The 19464-nt window shown below is 35.0% G+C and overlaps 2 protein-coding genes across 2 annotated transcripts; one reads left to right on the forward strand and one right to left on the reverse strand.

Moving 5' to 3' along the window:
• Positions 1-6600: 6600 nt before the first annotated feature.
• LOC115710906 (uncharacterized) lies at positions 6601-7968 on the forward strand. Its single transcript, XM_030639256.2, has one exon. The coding sequence runs from the start codon at positions 6601-6603 to the stop codon at positions 7966-7968; it is 1368 nt and encodes a 455-aa protein (XP_030495116.2).
• A 3132-nt stretch (positions 7969-11100) lies between these two features.
• On the reverse strand, positions 11101-13198 carry LOC133035642 (uncharacterized). The gene is made up of 4 exons (XM_061111688.1): positions 12766-13198; positions 12575-12649; positions 11650-11702; positions 11101-11464 (listed from the first exon to the last, which is right to left on the reverse strand). Exons 1-4 carry the CDS (start codon positions 13067-13069, stop codon positions 11273-11275), a joined length of 624 nt encoding a protein of 207 aa, XP_060967671.1. The 5' UTR covers positions 13070-13198; the 3' UTR covers positions 11101-11272.
• Between the last annotated feature and the right edge of the window lie 6266 nt (positions 13199-19464).

Genomic DNA, 19464 nt, shown 5'->3' on the forward strand with positions numbered 1-19464 from the left:
AGATGAGTAAGGGCGAGGATTTTTGGACAGGGAGTTCGTCTGAGAAAGTTCTCTAGGTAAAAAATATTGGAAATTATTTTACCAGGATCTTAGATCTACTCACAAGTATGTTGATTAACACCCTAAATATGAACTTCTAAAACGATTATAAAATTAAACACATATAAAGTATGAGAAACCTTACATTGGGTGCAGCAGAATAATATGTCTCCTTCCACTCAGATCTCTAACCCTTGTATCCTTTCTGTCGCAGAGTATTATCAAGATCTGAGCCCGAATGTCCTTCTTGTTGAATGTCTTTCTTCACGATCTTCCTCACTATGATTGAGGTACTACTTGTTGTGTGTGGGCACTACTCTATCACTTAGAGGTTCGAAATTTACAATGAAGAAGAAGGAGAAGAAGGTGGGGGCTAGGTATAGAGAGAAGGCTCAGGTTTTTCTCTGAAGGAAACAAGATGTGAAAGTCTATTTTCCTGAACCCATCACTATCTATTTATAGCATGCCACATAGGGTTAGGTTTGAATTATTTGGCATTAAAATAATGAAAATATCATATGATAAATCCTACAAAGGTGGCCGACCATGGCTAGTGGATTTGGGCCTCACTTTTGCAATTTTGCTGTTTTATCATTTCTGCATCTCATTTTCTCAAAAACGCCAATTTTCAAATTCAACCATATAAGTGCCAATTCTAACTATTTAATAACTATAAATAATTATTAAATAATATTGTCATTTATCATATTTATTAATTGGACCATACAAAGTATCTTAATTAACAAATATGCCCTAAAACCTCTTTCTTTACAATTTCGCCCCTGCTTAGTGAAAAATTCACAAATAGACACAATCTAATTTGAGAATTATAATTGATTAATCAAAACCAATTAAATGAGTCTTACAAGTAATATTGTCTCAACTAGTGGGGGGACCATGGGTCTATATATCCGAGCTTCCAATAAGTAGATCAAGAATTTATAACCTAAATTCACTGACTTATTAATTCTTCGTTGAATCTACGCATAGAACTTAGAATTGCACTCTCAGTATATAGAACGCTCTATATGTTCCACCATATAGACACGTCATTAGTTATCCATTGTTATAATCCTAATTTGATCAATGATCCTCTATATAGATGATCTACACTGTAAAGGGATTAGATTACCGTGACACCCTACAATGTATTTTATCCTTAAAACACTTAACCCCGTATAAATGATATTTCACCTAAGTGAAATGAGTACTCCACCATTAACTTTCGTTTGGTCAAGCTCGAAGGAAATCATCCTTTACTTTCTATTTGCTAGATAGAAGCTATAGATTCCATATTTATGTTAGCGCTCCCACTCAATTGCACTACCGTGTTCCCAAAATGTACGTATCACCCTAACCCAAAAGTAGGCTTAACTAACAAATCAAAGAACACGAATAAACTCTGTTGTAGATTATCATATCAGTAAAACCCCGTGTTCTGATAAATCTAGGAATCTTTATTCACATAGTCATGTTTACTTTCCACTGTGTTGACAACACAATAAACAGGATCAAGTATGTGAAAAGGGTTTGGATGAATTTATAAATCAAATAGACAAGCAATTGATAAGATGAGCCAAAACATACAAATGAATGAAAAATACTTGTGTTTCTTTATTGATATTGAATAAAATGGATTACATTGAAATGGAGTTTTATTTATGGCATAAAATCCAACAAAAAATTGCTGCTAAAGTGGGGAAGGAAAAGTAATTTCAATCGCCAAGACCTCTATTTATATGGGTGGCAACGGTTCAAACATTTTGAAATAAATGGTCTAGATTGATCCCATCCAAGTCTACCTCATCCAACGACTAGGGACTCGAAAAGTTTTCATTTAATGCACATGAAGAAAAATAATAAAGTATTTATTACTCATCATCTCGTGGCTGCATCTCCAATGCGACAGAAGCATGGCATCTTTTCAAGATCAGTCGTCATTCTCTTCCCACGAGAAACGTGCTTAAAACTCGAAGCGTGAGCTTCACGACTCCACTAAATAAGCACCACGCTTCAGAAAATTGAAGTAATATCGCTGAACATGATAACTCTTTGGATGCCTGAGGCAATGTGGAAGACTTTTTCCACATTCCAACACTTGGTCAACGAATCAGAAACATAAGAAAAGCATTGGAATGTGGAAAAAGTATTCATGAGTCTCGAGAGCTTGGGGATAAATGTTATCTGTATTCCTGGATGAAGTGTACGTGGCAATCGCGGAAGGGTGGCACGTTAGATTATGCCTGGTTAGTATATACCCTCTGTCCTTTGGCATCACGGAAGGTGTTATATATCAGAGGCTACCTGGAGGCTCTTCCTGTTAGTAAGGGTGAAAAGGGCTCTGGGATTCCTATTAATAAAAATGCTATATAGAAGGATTAGAAGTCATGAGTGCTTCAGGATGATAGTAGGCTAGTCTCGTTCGAGAAAGCCTTAGCTAGATGTTCCTAGAACCTAGTCAAGAATGTCCTATCCGGAGGTAAATTCGACGATTACACACCTTCTGACACCAAATCAGATCTTTTCCCTTGCATCAAACTTTGGTAGTGTGTGTACTCTGTAGCTCTTTTTTGCCCATCAGCTTGTCTAGACACCAACGTTGCAAGGTGAAACCTTTGGGCAACACGTGTTCTTGGTCCCGCGAGTTGGGTTGCAATAACTGTGCACCGCCCGATGAGGAGGCTCCCTACCTACCAACGGTCAGATTGTCATATTGTAAACATAAGCTATTGAAACGTGCTGAGTACGAAATCCTAAGTGGGTGAAGGGTATGCCCTCACCCACACATATGCTTGTAAATACCCGTATTTTTTCCTATGCGAAGGGTGAACAATTTTTACTTATAGAACCTATGCTGAAATTTCTAAAAGCTTTCTTCTTCTCTAAGAGAAACAAAAGGAATGCAGAGTTAATACTCATACAGTAATCATTCGTAATACTTAAATACTCACCGACAAAGCTAATACAATAGACTCGTGGACTAGGGATCATTAACGTCCGAACTACGTAAAAAACTACTGGTATATTATTTATCGTTTCATATTTTCCTTAAGCTCTAATTAATTAGTTATCAAGGTTCATCACTTGGCAATACTCTGTACAGAATGGGAATCGAGGGTTAAAATGTATTAAATGCCAAAATATTACATATTTCATAGTATAAAGACAAAGTTAATTAAATTTTAAATAATATTTTCATGAAATTAAAGTTATATATTTTATATTGAAAATATTTTATTTAAGATTAATTTTATCTTTGTTTAAAAATAATAAATAGAAGGTTTTTCTTTTTTCTCTCTCGTGAATAGCTCTGAGAGCTGAAGCCATGGCAAAATCACGAGGAAGAGGACGGGGGAGACCAAAATCATCAGCAAGGAAAACGAAGCAACTCTCAAATGTGAAATCGAAGGGGTCACTGGTACCAGAGGAGGATCTCAGTATTGCTCCCTTAGCACTTTCAGAAGATGAAGAGGAAATTGAGGGGGTGAATGAAGATGTATTCAGACCATTATCGCCTAAATCCTCCCTGACTGAAATTCTGAGGCAAGAGGAAATTCGCCATGATTTCTCCTCATTCATTGAAGCGAATCACAGATGTTCAAAAGACATTGCAGCTGGAAAATCAACTCCCATCCCTGTTCTTCGAACTGGAGGTATAATTAAGAACTTGGGACCAGCTTTTGAGGGATCAACGAGTAAATCCAGAGTCAAGATTACTCATGAGGATATTGAGGATGAGGTTTCTTTTTGGAAATCGTCCTTAGTTTGTTATGTTCTTGGAGCCAACCCACCATTATCTGTGCTTGAAGGATTTGCTCGCCGCATATGGAAAGACAAGATCGACAAAGTAGGTATGTTATCCTATGGAATTTTCTTAATTCGATTTCATAGTATAGATGAAAGGAATGCTGTATTGAATGGGGGATATACTTTTTTCAATAAAAGACCTGTGATTATGAAACCCTGGGACCCTAATACAAACTTTAAGAAGGAGGATATCAGATCAGTTCCAGTTTGGGTTCACCTCACGGATTTGGAATTGAAATACTGGGGTCAAAAATCTTTATTCAAGATCATTGGGCAGATTGGCAATCCATTAATGGTTGATGATGTTACAAGGGAAAGAGATAAGTTGAGCTATCCTAGAGTTCTTATTGAGGTTCTAATTCATCAGGATTTTCCAAGTATCATAGAGTTTGAGGATGAATTTGGATCTAATGTATCGGTCTCCATTGATTATGAATGGAAGCCAACTGTGTGTAAACATTGTAAAGGGCTGGGACATGAAACAAATGAATGCAGGAAGAAGGAAAGCAAGCAACCCGAATGGATAGTTAAGAAGGACAATAGGAAGCCGACTGATGGGAAGAATCAAACTGTTAATGCAGAAGATGATTTCCAGCCAGTTGTGAAGGGGTTTAAAACTATAGAGAGAGCTCAATCAAGCACTACTGCAGTAGCTAATCAATACCAGGTTTTGACAGCACAAGAACCACATGAAGATGTACCTATTCAAGCCGAAGAGAGGCAGAGTAACACAGGAGGGGGGGGGAGGACCTCCTTCTCCTAATGGGTAGGATCTTAAGTTGGAATGTCCGAGGGATTAACTCCCAACAAAAACAATGAGAAGTTAGGCAATTTATTGCTCATCATAATGTTGGATTGGTTGGTCTCCTCGAGACAAGGGTTAAGGCCTCTAAGTTGGGGGCCTTATACCAACAAATGTTCCAAGGATGGTGTTTTACCACAAATATTGCATGGCACAAGGGAGGAAGAATAATTGTTGCTTGGAATCCGCTTCAATTCCAAGTTAACATTTTGAAGTGTTCAAGCCAAGTTATACATTTGGGAATCTGTACGGTTAGCAATCATGTGCAATTTCAACTCACATTTTTTTATGGCTTTAATGATGAGTTGGGAAGGAAAGCTTTATGGTGTGATTTAAAAGAGCTAAATACAAAAGAGCCATGGGTGGTTCTTGGTGATTTTAATGCAACTTTATAAGTTGATGAAAGAATAGGAGACAAAGTAAGGAATCATGTATGCAATGATTTTCTAGATTGCACTCACACATGCAATTTAGAAGATATTCAGTATAGTGGTAATCTATATACATGGAGCAACAAGCAACAAGGGCGCGACAAGATCTTTGCTAAGTTGGATAGAGTTCTTGCAAATGAGAAGTGGATTGATTTATTTCAGCAAGCCGAAGCCTTATTTCTGAATGAAGGACTGTTCGACCATTCTCCAGCAATAATCAAAGTGTATCCAAGTATTCCAAGTGGGAAGAAGCCATTTAAGTATTTCAGCATGTGGGCTATGCATCCAGAGTACAAGGCAGCAGTAAAGCAAGTTTGGCAGCAAGTAGTTAGGGGCTCCAAAATGTTTCAGATCGTCTCTAAACAGAAGCTTCTGAAAGATGTCTTTAAAGAGCTAAACAAAAAAAGCTTCAATGATATTCAAGCCTCAGATATTAAAGCTCGAGAAGATCTCAATAATAGGCAAGAAATCCTACAGACCGATCCACTAAATGTTGTATTTCAGCAAGAGGAGAAAGAGGCAAGAGAACACTATGCTATGACTCATAAAGCATATATCTCCTTCTTACAAGAGAAATCCAAAGTTTCTTGGATAAAAGAGGGAGATCAAAATTCAGCATTCTTCCATAGTTGCTTAAGAGAAAGAAGGAGGCAAAACAAGATTCTGTCAATAGAAAATGGAGATGGACAAAGGATAAAAGACCCAGCTGCCATCACAGAAGCCTTCTTGAAGTATTACCAAGGTCTGCTTGGATCGAAAATGCAAGGTAGACTACCTGTTAACAAAAAGAATGCTGAGACAAGGAGCTGTAATTACTAAGACTCATGAAGACATACTAAATTCAGATTGCACAAAAGCGGAAATCAAGAAGATTGTATTCAACATCCCAAAAAACAAAGCTCCGGGTCCTGATGGATATAGTAGCTCCTTCTTACAAGAAAATTGGGAATTAGTGGAAGAAGATGTGTATCTAGCTGTCAAAGAAATCTTGCAAACGGGTCACCTCCTCAAAGAGCTGAATTCAACGGTGCTCACCCTAGTCCCAAAGACCAAATGCCCGAATGCTGTAAGTGACTTTAGGCCTATAGCTTGTTGTAATGTCCTTTATAAAATTGTTACCAAGCTTCTCTGCAATAGGTTGAAAGTTATATTACCAGATTTGATTGCTCAGAATCAGGGTGGGTTTGTAAAAGGAAGATTTATAGCTCATAACATTATGATTTGCCAAGACCTCATCAGACACTACGGAAGGAAATCTGTAAAGCCTAATTGCATGATTAAACTCGATCTCCAAAAAGCCTATGATACTTTAGATTGGGATTTCTTAGAGGAAATTCTTATTGCCTTTAAGTTTCCTACTAAGGTCATCAACTTAATCATGCAGTGTGTCTCTACAGCCAGATTCTCATTGTACTTTAATGGTGTCTTACATGGCTTCTTTGGTACTAAAAGAGGAGTGAGACAGGGTGATCCCATGTCACCCTTCTCTTTGTTCTTGGCATGGAATATCTGAGCAGAATCATGAAGAAAGTGGCCAATAAAGCAGAGTTTGGTTTCCATGACAGGTGCAAGGAATTAAAGCTCAATCATCTTTGTTTTGCGGATGATGTCCTCCTCTTTTGTAAAGGCGATTTGCAAAGCATCAGACTAATGCTTCAAGGATTGAGACTCTTTTCAAGTTCTTCAGGTCTCTTGCCTAATAATAGTAAGTCTGCTATCTATTGTGCGGGGATGCCTGAAGCAGAGATCCAAAGGGTGGTTCAGATTTCTGGTTTTACCAGAAGCTCAGTTCCTTTTAAGTATCTGGGGATTCCAATTTGCTCAAAAAGAATTTCTAAGGCTGAATGCAATATCCTGGTAGACAAAATGACGGCTCGCATCAAAATATGGAGCACTAGACACATCTCATTTGCAGGTAGGGTTGTTCTCATCAACTCTGTCCTCCTAACCATTCACACATATTGGAGTCAGATCCTAGTCTTGCCAAAGAAAGTGGTTGCTGAAATTGAAAGAATATGCAGGAGTTTTCTATGGAAAGGCTCTAACAATATGTTAGGAGCTGGAGCCGTAGCCTGGAATAAGGTATGCCTCTCCAAAGCTGAAGGTGGAATAGGTTTCTTAAATATCAATACTTGGAATAAGGCTGCTTTAATGAAGAACATATGGACACTAGCTGCCAAGAAAGATAACTTATGGTTCAAATGGATCCATAGTGTTTATCTGAAGAATGATGATTGTTGGAACCACAAGGCTTCCATCCATAGTAGTTGGTATTGGAGGAAGCTTGTGGATCTAAAAGATGAAATGAGAAGAACATGGGAAACAAATCAGCTCTTAGCTACTGAATTTAAAATAGCAGATGCATACAAGAAGCTTCAGCTGACACAAGATCGAACTCACTGGTGTAATCAAGTTTGGTCTAGGCTCAATCATCCTAAGCATAGCTTTATACTGTGGATGGCTGTGTTGGACAGACTTAAGACAAGAGATCGATTGAAAAGAATGCAAATAACAGATGTTGAAGAGTGTTGTTTCTGTAGCAGTCAACCCGAAAGCAAACTTCACCTATTCTTTCAATGCAGCAAAACCAGTAGTTTGCTTCAACAAATGAAAGATTGGATTGGCTGGAAGGCTCCTGCTTATGATCTGAACTCACTGATCCGGAGCATTAGCAGGTCCAAGCGTTCAAAATTCCAGCAGCAGGTTTTTTCGGCCTCTATTGCTGGTTTAGTTTACTTCATTTGGCAGCAGAGAAATGGAAAGATATGGCAGCAGAGCCCGAAGTCTATGAATATTCAGGAGCTTAAATGGCACATCAAAACAAGAATATCTTGTGTTTTACCAAAGAAAATCAAAGTGGAAGATAGGATATGGTTTGATAATTTGTAAATAATGAGTGTATAGTTATTTGCTTCCTTAAAGGAGAGCTTAGTTTGTAAAAAGAAGTTTGTGCAATGAAACTATTTGATTCATCAAAAAAAAAAAAATAATAATAAATAGTATTTAGGGCATAATTGAGAAAAAATAATGAAAAAATACATTTTTTTTATTAAAAGAAGGCTAATTAGGATTTTTTTTCCCTCGAACTTTGACATGTACTAAATTCTACCCCTTGAACTTTTAAGGTCGTTAAAAATTCTTCCTGAACTATTGAGATTGTTAGATTTAAGGATTTTTGTCTAATTTTAGTAAAAAAATTCTAACATGGATGAAAGTTCAGGGAGCATGATTTAGTACATATCAAAGTTTGAAGAGCATGATTTGGTAGATATCAAAGTTTGGGGAGCATGATTTAGTACATAAACTATCATTGAAACAGTAAAATTGAATGGAATTAGACAAAAGTCCTTAACAATCTCAATAGTTTAGGGGGAATTTTGGGAAATTTGCGGCAAAAGTCCCCAAAAAGTTCAGTTTGATACAGATAAGTCCCCAACCTCCAAAAATAGCGGCAATAGTCCTCAAGGTCAGATTTTTTATTTGTCCGTTGGTCTCCAAGTTAACAGATCCGTTAAACCCAATTCAAATGCCACGTGTCGAAATATTATTGGTGGGTGTTATTATTTTAATTTAAAAAAATAAAAATAAATAAATAAATAAATAAATTTAAAAAAAATTCTTTTTTTCTTTTTCTTTTCTTTTTTTCTTTTTCTTTCTTTCTTCTTTGTCTTCTTCCCAACCACAACCACATCACTCTCATTTCTCTCTCTCTCTTCTCAGATCGAATCAAAGCTCATATCAGATCTGAAAACATGTCTCTCTCCGTCGAGAAAACCACCGCCGACCGTGAATACAAGGTCAGGGACCTTTCTCAGGCCGATTTCGGTCGTCTCGAGATCGAACTCACAGAGGTCGAAATGCCAGGTCTCGTCTCATGTCGTACTGAATTCGGTCCATCTCAGCCATTTAAGGGAGCCAGAATCACTGGTTCTCTTCACATGACTATTCAGACCGTTGTTCTATCGAAACCCTAACCGCACTCGGTGCTGAGGTGAGATGGTGCTCCAGCAACATTTTCTCGACTCAGGATCAAGCTGCGGTCGCCATAGCTCGTGATTCAGCTGCTGTTTTTTGCTTGGAAAGGTGAGACTCTTCAAGAGTATTGGTGGTGTACTAAGCGTGCTCTTGATTGGGGTCTAGATGGTGGTTTGGATCTGATTGTTGATGATGGTACGAATTTATATTATACATACAGATGTGGTTGTGGTTGGGGTCGTGGGGTCGGGGCTGGAGTGGGGTTAGGGCTGGCCGGAGTTAGCAGTCGGGATGTGGTGGTGGTTGGGGTCGTGGTGGTGCTCCGGTCACACTTTGTGGCTGGTTGGGGTTGGGTTGAAGAAGAAGAAAACGAAGAAGATGAAGAAGAAAAGAAAGAAAAATAAAAAGAAAAGAAAAAGAAAAAGAAAAAAAAGATTTTTTTAAAAAAATTATTTATTTATTTTTATTTTTTAAAATTAAAATAATAACACCCACCAATAATATTTCAACACGTGGCAGTTGAATTGGGTTTAACGGATCTGTTAACTTGGAGACCAACGGACAAATAAAAAACCTGACCTTGAGGACTATTGCCGCTATTTTTGGAGGTTGGGGACTTATCTGTATCAAACTGAACTTTTTGGGGACTTTTGCCGCAAATTTCCCGGGAATTTTTAACAGCCAAAAAAGTTCAGGGGACATAATTTGGTACATGTCAAAGTTCGAGGAAAAAAATTCATAATTAGCCTTAAAAGAATTACAAATTAATTAGATTTTAAATAAATATTTTTATTGAATTAATGTGATATAATTTTGTGTTAAAAATATTTTGTTGGATTTAATTTTGTTTGTGATTGAGAAAATAACATTTATAAAAACAAAGGAAAGAAATGAAATAAAAAATGATAATGGCATTTTTGAAGACCAAATTGAGCGCAAATAGCATGAGGCTCAATCGGCCCATATTCTTCTCCAGCCAACACCTACTCGCGTGCAGCAACCGTGTCAGGGGGCTGTCCCTCTCGTAACCCTCACGAGCGCGTGGTCTGCACGCACCATGAAATAAAATATGGACTATTACGTAGTCACATTTATCTAAACTGAGATCTTATTTCAAAAAAAAGCCACTAAGGCTAGCTTAGTGGTGAGGGAGGGATGGGAAAAAGGGAGAGGTCATGGGTTCGAACCCAGGACCTTTAAGCTATTAAGCTAATATATGATTGTAAAATACCATTACGCTACACTCAAAAAAAAAAAAAAAGATCTTATTTCAAAAAAATATATATTTCATTAAATCATAGAACCAAAATCATAATTGGAGATCCATAAACTCCAATTAAGAAAAAATCAGCCAATTTTGCCAATATCGTTTATAATCCTAATAGTAATATATATTGTTCATTAATAAAAGGACTAGAAAAGATGAAAAATAATATTATTGTCTCTCCAATGTATTTTTTTTGCCCAACAAGTTGTATCTCTTTTTTCTTTTATTAGTGTTTTCGCTGTGCCCTATCCACAAGTTATATAGTGACATGTCTCTGCCTGTAATTTTAAAAGCTTTTGCTCAACTTTTTCTTGATAAAATATATAAACTTCTCATCCAAACTCAAAATAAAATGATTCAATATGTATTGGAAAACACAGATCTCAACATTGTGTTTCAAACAAAAAAAAATAAACTTAAAATACATTTTACACTTTAAACTTGAATGGTTGCTTATCCTCAATTGAGTTAATACTAATAAAAACTCGTAATATTAAAAATTACTATCATAACAAAAGTTGTAATATATAACTACCAAATACCTTTTTCTTCTTGTTTATCATTTAATTAATTTCTCTTAATCCTTTGATCTATTTTTTGGTTGTGGTAGATAATAATAATATATATTGTGATATTATTATTTATGGTACCAAGTCCAGTCCAATCAAACTCTTCAATTTTGTATTTTGTACAACTTAATTCATAAATCTGCAAATTTAATTGAAAAATATCAATTATATATTTGATATAAAAAAATTAAAAAAAAAAACACATAGATATAATCAATGAAAACCTAACAATAAAATGTTTGAATAATCAATTTCGTTAATACTAATAAAAGGAGAAAATAAGAATGAACGTACAATAATAATAAAAAGTGTGAAGAAAGCAAACTTATAATGTGTGAAAAAATTAGGGCTATGTTTCGTATACTTGTTTATTCTCTCTGATCTATCGCCCTTTAAAAAACAAACCGAGCTTCTTCACTCGATTACTAAAGAACATTTCCTTCGAAGAAGATTCAAGGCGCCAACAATGATAATTTAGTCTAATATGATATAAAGAAGATTTGTACCCGCATAGCTTTTCGAGTTCCATCAAAGCCATTAGGTTTTGTTCGGGAGGTGTAGCTTCTTCCTCGATCTATATAATAAGTAAACAATATTTAGTATTATTTATTGGTTTAGTTCGGAATAATAAAACTAAAAAGAATATGAATAGAATGAAATAAAATAAAATAAAACAAACAATTATTAAGAAGATACTAATATATTTAAGTAAATGATTAATTAAAATATAAATCAATAATTAGTTAAACAAATACAAACCTTTTGAAGTTTAAGCCGCATAGATTCTCTTTCCTTTTGGAGGCTTTCTTTGTCTACATTACAAATCAGTCAATATTATTAATAATTAAATTAATATAAGCAAAACAAGTAATTAATTAAGCTTTCAATATAACATTATAAAAAAATTATTTTATAGAAAGAAACATTTTCTTACCTAGTTAGGACATCATTTTTACTTTACTGGTAAAAATATTTTGTGTTTTCGACACTTTGAAAAATACATAAGAATCTTTTTATATATGAGTTCAAGAAGAACGAACATAGAAAACTACATATATTTTCAAGAATAGAGAAAACACCGATGATTTAATGAGGTTCAAGTCTAGTACAATGCTTTATTCCTCGACGAAAGAACAATCATGATCATCATTATTTCTTTATTAATCACCAACAAAATTACAAAAAAATTCAGTTAAGTTCTATCTCAAGAAAACAAATCGAGTTACAAGACGAAAACAAAAAGCTTCTTTATATATTTAGAGACAAAAAGATCAAATATAAAACAACAATAAAAATTGTGAATAATAATTAGTCTCTATTATTAATTAATAATTAAATAAATATAAACAAAACAAGCAATTATTAATTAAGCTTTCAATATAACAACAACAACATGTTTCTTATCTAGCTAGCTAGGGCATCATTTTTACTCTCACAACATAAATATTGTATATATTTTTTCGACACTTTATAACAAATCTATAACTTAATCTTTTTCATAAGAAAACTAATATTTTTCAAGAAAAGAGAAATCTTCAAGTGCAAGAAACAAGAATTAAATGAAATTCGAGCCTAGTGCAATACTCTCTACACAAAAATTACAAAAGAATAATTACAGTGTCAAGTTCTAACTCAAGAACGCAAATTGAGTAAAAATTAAAAATTGCAAATAATAATAATATACCTAAGAAAATGGTGTTTTGCAATTCAGCTTTCCTCCTTTTTGCAGCAAGAATTAGCTCACTCATGGGCACTTCTTCTATAAATTAAATAAATAAATAAATGTTACATTATTATTATTACTACAATATAATTACTCATCAAATTATTATTAATTAAATCACCAAATAAAAAATAAATAAATAAAGAACTAACCTCTTTTAAATAATGATGATGATGATGGTGATGATGATGATGATGATGATGATGATGATGATGATGAACTAGAAGTAGAAGTAGTACGATGATGATTATAATTATGAGAAGGAATATTATTATTAGGATGATTTTTGTGGTGAAGATGATCTTTGTCTCTCTTCTTCATCATTTCATGATCATTATTATGATGATCATAATTATAAGTCTTCTTCTTCTTCATGATCTCATGATGATTATGATTAATGGATTTTTGAGGATTACTAGGTCTTCCTCTTTTACGACGTTGTTGTTCAATCATCATGAAATTAATTTGAGAAAGAAAGAAAGAAAGAAGATCAAGATCGATGTGATTAAGTACTTCTTCGTGTCTTTAATTATATATATATACTACACAATATTATTAATCCTAATCCTACTATAATTAAGTACTTCCTGAAACATTTTGCGTTTTTTATTAATAATTCCAAATTAATTAATTTGATAATTTTATCAAGCCATATCTTTTTTTTTTTTATTTCTGTTTATTTTACATAAATAATTTTATTTTATTTAATATAAATTACATAATTAATCAGACTCTTTTTATTATTATTATTATTGAAGTAATAACTTTAAGATTTTATTAATCAAATAATTTCAATATTAATCATCATCCATATATTATTAAAATTAAATATATATATATATATATTTATACTAATAAAATACTTTTTTTTGAATGCAAATTGGAATTTTATTAATTTGCTAAATCAGCCAAAGGACAAGACTGTAATTCAGTAGGAACATCCCTCCTACTGAAAACTTGATCTGAAAAAGAATATGACGCTCTAGCAAAGCTGTGCGCAGTCATATTAGCAGATCGTTTAATGAAAAATAAAGAAATATTGTTTAAGGATAGAAGCTTTCAACAGTCCATCAGCACTCCCCCAAAAAGTGAAACCATGGTGATGTTACTTCGAATAGCTTGGACAATTGAGAGACAATCGGACTCGAGTTCAACATTATGCCATTCATATCCTTGATCCAACTTAACGCCTCTTTAATGGCTAAAGCTTCAGCCATGTCTAGTGCCATTGTACCCCTGCGATAGACTGTTTTGGCCTCCACCAAATTCCCGTTGTGATCCCTTGCCACCAACCCGAAACCATATGATGAATTGTGGTCAAAAGTTGCTGCATCAACTGAGATTTTGAGTACATTCTCAATAGGCTTAACCCAAGAAACAACCCCTCACCTGCAATATTTGAGGGATAAAGAGCAATGTTTGACTTATCTTGAGCATTCTTCCATTGCACAAAATATTGAGAAGCTGCAGACACAACACTTTCCACTGTGTGTCTTTTACCTTGCCAAACTAGATCGTTCCTAGCCCCCCATAAAGACCAACAAATCATGGCAATCTCACCCCATTTTTCACTGCTGAAAGAAGCACAAATTTGATCAAACCATGTTGTAAAATCAGTGATATTTGCAGCAGAAAAACCAGGCGGCACCACCTGGCAACACTAATCAGCGAAAGGACATGAAACCAGAGCATGAAACTCGGTTTCATCATCCATATTACACACAGGGCATGTTCTTTGTACTTGAACATGTTTATCATGTAATTGATTCAAAGTTGGCAAGCATCGGGACAGAGCTCTCCAAAGCAAGTTGAGAACCTTTGGTGGAACTTTAATTTTCTACAGTTTATTCCACAAGCTACCACTATCAGCAGGCTGCCATCTTTGTTTCTGCAATTGCAGCAACTTGTATGCACTTTGAACAGTATACATCCCAGACGCTTCTTTGCACCAATAAACTCTATCTTCACTCTGGTTGTTGTTCAAAGGAATGTTGAGAATACAAGCTTGATCTCGAGTATTAAACAAATCAGTTATGATCTCCATATACTAATAAAATATTTAATTACAAATAATATTGTTTTTTTTTTTTGCATTTATAAACTAAGATTGTTTCAACTTCTTTTGTAGATTCAAGTTTTCCTCTTCTTCTTCATATTCTTTCTCCTCGTCATTTTTCAAAAACAATCCCAACTTTGTCAAAGGCGTCCCATATAATATATTAGAAGATGAATAGGTGTGCATTTCAGAATTTCTTCCATCATATCTGCATGACTGCTTGTATCTGCATAGCATTTCAAGTTCCAAAAAATACTTATGATTTTTATCAGAATAATCAACTTCTTGCTTAACCTGTGTTAATTAATTATCATATTACAAATTAGTTTGAATTTATCATCAAAAAAAATCTTTTACAATCATTTAAGATACCAAACGAAAAAATATGCAAGCAAATATTAACCTTTTCAATCATAGCTAAGTGAGCTTCCCTTTCTCTAATTTTTTTTTTGAAAGAACTAAAGTTCATTAAGCAAGAAGAAAAATTGGGATCACAGGGGGATCACCCTCCCCTTGAAACAAAACTGCAGGTTGTCTAGAAATTCTAGCACTTCTTGCTAAACTATCCGTAAAAAGATTGAAATTACGACTAATGTATTGAAACTTACAAAGATTAAATCTACGACTATAATCCAAAATAGACAGAGACTTGTTGAGGGATCTCCAATCCTTAGGACACTGATTAATGGCTAGAGCTTGGACTGCGGTTTGACAATCCGAGACTAAAAGAATTGGTTGTCTTTTTTCTTCAGAAGCCCACACCAGAGCCATAAGAATGGCACTAAGCTCTGCGTCTAAAGCAGAATTTGCCTTGATGAAATCTGATTTTGTAGCCCAGCCGCATGTTACTCTGTTTATCATCACTGTTGCTATTCCTGCCTCCCCTCTGAGCCAGGACGCATCAGTGAACACCACCCAATCCACTTCCAGGGACTCAATATCATGACTCAGAGATCTATCAACAAGACAACAAGTTACCTCTGCATCATCACCATTAGAAAACCTCGAGTAATCCTCAAAAGCCTTCCCTACTCTCCTACCGATTATTTCTATCTTCACCAATTCGCCAAGACGACTATGATTGTTCCTTATCATCCAAATTTGATCCACAATGCAGCCCAAATAAGTTAGAATTTCCTTCCTTTCCACTCCAGCCGCCTTTACTTCCTGAACCAAGTTCTTCACAAAATCCAACATGCTATCCCCAGGAATTTTCTCCACTCTAAGAGGGAATTTGCCTAGAAACCAGATGGATTTTGCCAAGCTACAGTCTCTGAAGAGATGTAAGCAATTTTCCTGTTGACCACTACATAGAATACACTCCTTGTCTCCAAGAAAAGGTAATCTTTCCTTAACCGGAATCGCATTGTTTAGAACTCGCCAAAGTAAAATTGCAATTCTAGGATGAAGATCAGAATGCCACAACCAATTCCAAACTGGCTGGTTTTCTTGGAACCTGAGTTTTTGGTCCACAAAGTATGCACTTTTAACTGAGAAGCCGCCATCTTGTTTTTCTTTCCAAATTAATCGATCCTTGTTAGGAAGAGGGAGCCTAGGAATTTCTAGAATTTTTTCCCCCACTTCCTTTCCAAAAAATTGTAATACAATTTCCTCATTCCAAGCATTACCCAAAGACAAATCTGCTAAAGTTCTAGCAGTATATCCCCTTGATCTGAGACTTCCCATCAAACTTTTAAAATCATTGAAATCCAACCAAGGAATCCAAGGTTGGTTCCAAATATCAATGGTTTCCCCTCCAGCCGATATAGACAAAGACCCCTTCAAAATAATGTTTCGAACATCAAGAATACACTTCCACAGATACGAATCACTACTCTTTTTTTTCACAGACCAGAAATTCTCTTGTTTGCAATATTTGCCCAGCAAACAATCTATCCAAGGCTTGTTCCTTCCCTCGGCAATACTCCAAGTCAACTTTGCCATTAAAGCTCTGTTGGCGTCTTCAAAACGTCTAATCCCAAGGCCGCCTGATGATTTCGGCTGACCGATTGAATCCCACGCTTTAAGAGCAATGTACCTGTTGGGTTTTATGCCCTATATAATCAGATTTACTTATTAATATAGATCAGAAATAACATTTAATGTTGCATGGTTCACATGATTTATTTCATGATTATATGTACATAATGTATGAATTCATCTGAAACCCTTTTCACATACTTGATCCTGTTTATTGTGTTGTCAACACATTGGAAAGTAAACATGACTATGTGAATAAAGTTTCCTAGATTTATTAGACACAGGGTTTTACTGATATGATAATCTACAACAAGAGTTTACTTGCATTTGGAGAAATGCTATGTTCTTTCCAGAGCATTGGTTAAAGTAAAGCTCAGGTTGGATGCCTGGAGTATGCATCGAAAGGGACCGATATTGAACTTTGACTTAGATTTTTTAAACTTACCGTAATATCTATTCAAGTCAATATCGCCTAGTTGATCCTAGATCAAATGATCTTAATCCTGTTATGATTAGGCTCAATCTCAGGAGGCTATTCGTGTTCTTTGATTTGTTAATTAAGCCAACTTTTATGTCAGGGTGATACGTACATTTTGGGAACACGGTAGTGCAATTGAGTGGGAGCGCTAACATGAACATGGAATCTATAGCTTCTATCTGGCGAATAGTAAGTAAAGGATGATCTCCTTCAAGCTTGACCAAACGAAAATAAATGGTGGAGATCTCATTTCACATAAGCTGAAATATCATTTATACGGGGTTAAGTGTTTTAAGGATAAAATACATTGTAGGGTGTAACAGTAATCTAATCCATTTACAGTGTAGATACTTCATATGGAGGATCATTGATCAAATTAGGATTATAACAATGGTGTAACACCCTAACTAGCATAGGCGTATTACGTGAATTTTTAAACATACTGTGCAGCTCGTTGCTAATCAACGAGGTTTATAGAAATCTTGATTAATTTAAATTTTTGCTTTTTAAATAAACTTATAAAATATTTATACAAAATACTCGGGATCCCGATTACAAAACCTTTTACAAAAGTTCATTGACTATATAAAATACTTGTCGCCTAGCGACTAATTACAAAAATAGCCTTGCTGTCCCGAGGATCGTACGCTCCAGGCCTAACCGCCCCGACATGTACAATCTTCACCGGCTTGCTCTCACGGCCCTTCAACCTTAGCCTTGCCCTTACCTACACATAAACATAGCACTGTGAGTCGACAGACTCAGTAAGAAAAGCATAATCAAATTGTTGGAAATTATTTTACCAGGATCTTAGATCTACTCACAAGTATGTTTATTAACATCCTAAATATGAACTTTCTAAAACGATAAATTAAACACATATAAAGTTTAAGAAACCTTACATTGGGTGCAGCGGAATAATATGACTCCTTCCGTTCAGATATCTAGCCCTTGATTCCTTTCTGTAGCAGAGCATTATCAATATCTGAACCTGGATCTCTTTCTCTGAATCTTTGATGCTGAAACTCCTTTGCTGATGATCTTTCTTCACGATCTTCCTCACTATGATTGAGGTATCACTTGATGTGTGTGGGCACTACTCTAATCACTAAGGATTTCGAAATTCAAAGGAAGAAGAAAGAAGAAGTGGCAGCTAAAGATAGGGAGAGAGAAGGCTCAGGTTTTCTGAATGAGAAGAAGTGTTTTTCCTGAAGCCTTCACTATCTATTTATAGCATTCCACTAGGGTTAGATTTGAATTATATGGCATTAAAATAATGAAAAAATCAATTTAAAATACCTACAAAGGTGGCCGGCCATACACTTAGTGGATTGGGCCTTGTTTTTGCAATTTTGCAGTTTTATCTTTTCTGCATCTGATTTTCTCAAAAACGCCAATTTTCTAATTCAACCATTTAAATGCCAATTCTAACTATTTAATAACTATAAATAATTATTAAATAATATTGTCATTTATCATATTTATTAATTGAACCATACAAAGTATCATAATTAACAAATATGCCCCTAAAACTCTTTCTTTACAATTTCGCCCTTACTTAGTGAAAAATTCACAAATAGACATAGTCTAATTTGAGAATTATAATTGATTAATCAAAACGAATTACATGAGTCTTACAAGCAATATTATCTCAACTAGTGGGGGGACCATGGGTCTATATAACCGAGCTTCCAATAAGTAGATCAAGAATTTAGCACTAAAATTCACTAACTTATTAATTCTTCGTTGAATCCACGCATAGAACTTAGAATTGCACTCTCAGTATATAGAATGCTCTATATGTTCCACCATATAGACACATCATTAGTTATCCATTGTTATAATCCTAATTTGATCAATTATCCTCTATATGAATGATCTACACAGTAAAGGGATTAAATTACCGTAACACCCTACTATGTATTTTATCCTTAAAACACTTGACCCCGTATAAATGATATTTCAGCTTATGTGAAATGAGATCTCCACCATTTATTTTCGTTTGGTCAAGCTCAAAGGTGATCATCCTTTGCTTACTATTCGCCAGATAGAAGCTATAGATTCCATGTTTATGCTAGCGCTCCCACTCAATTGCACTACCGTGTTCCCAAAAAGTACGTATCACCCTGACCTAAAAGTAGGCTTAAGTAACAATTCAAGGAACACGAATAGCCTTTCAAGATTGAGCCTAATCATAACAGGATTAAGATCATTTGATCTAGGATCAACTAGGCGATATTGACTTGAATAGATTTTACGGTAAGTTTAATTAAATCTAAGTCAAAATTCAATATCGGTCCCTTCCGATGCATACTCCATGCATCCAACCTGAGCTTT

Source organism: Cannabis sativa, chromosome 3 (genome assembly GCF_029168945.1).
Source record: "Cannabis sativa cultivar Pink pepper isolate KNU-18-1 chromosome 3, ASM2916894v1, whole genome shotgun sequence".
NCBI classification, from domain to species: domain Eukaryota; kingdom Viridiplantae; phylum Streptophyta; class Magnoliopsida; order Rosales; family Cannabaceae; genus Cannabis; species Cannabis sativa.

What these genes read in the sequence shown, in the direction of transcription:
- LOC115710906 (XM_030639256.2), top strand. Translation starts at nt 6,601, where the DNA reads ATGAAGAAAGTGGCCAATAAAGCAGAGTTTGGTTTCCATGACAGGTGC.
- LOC133035642 (XM_061111688.1), bottom strand. Translation starts at nt 13,069, where the DNA reads ATGATGATTGAACAACAACGTCGTAAAAGAGGAAGACCTAGTAATCCT. An exon ending in ATCATCATTATTTAAAAGAG is followed by an intron (nt 12,650 to 12,765) that starts GTTAGTTCTTTA and finishes TTTAATTTATAG; the next exon opens with AAGAAGTGCCCATGAGTGAG. An exon ending in GCAAAACACCATTTTCTTAG is followed by an intron (nt 11,703 to 12,574) that starts GTATATTATTAT and finishes TTTGTAATGTAG; the next exon opens with ACAAAGAAAGCCTCCAAAAG.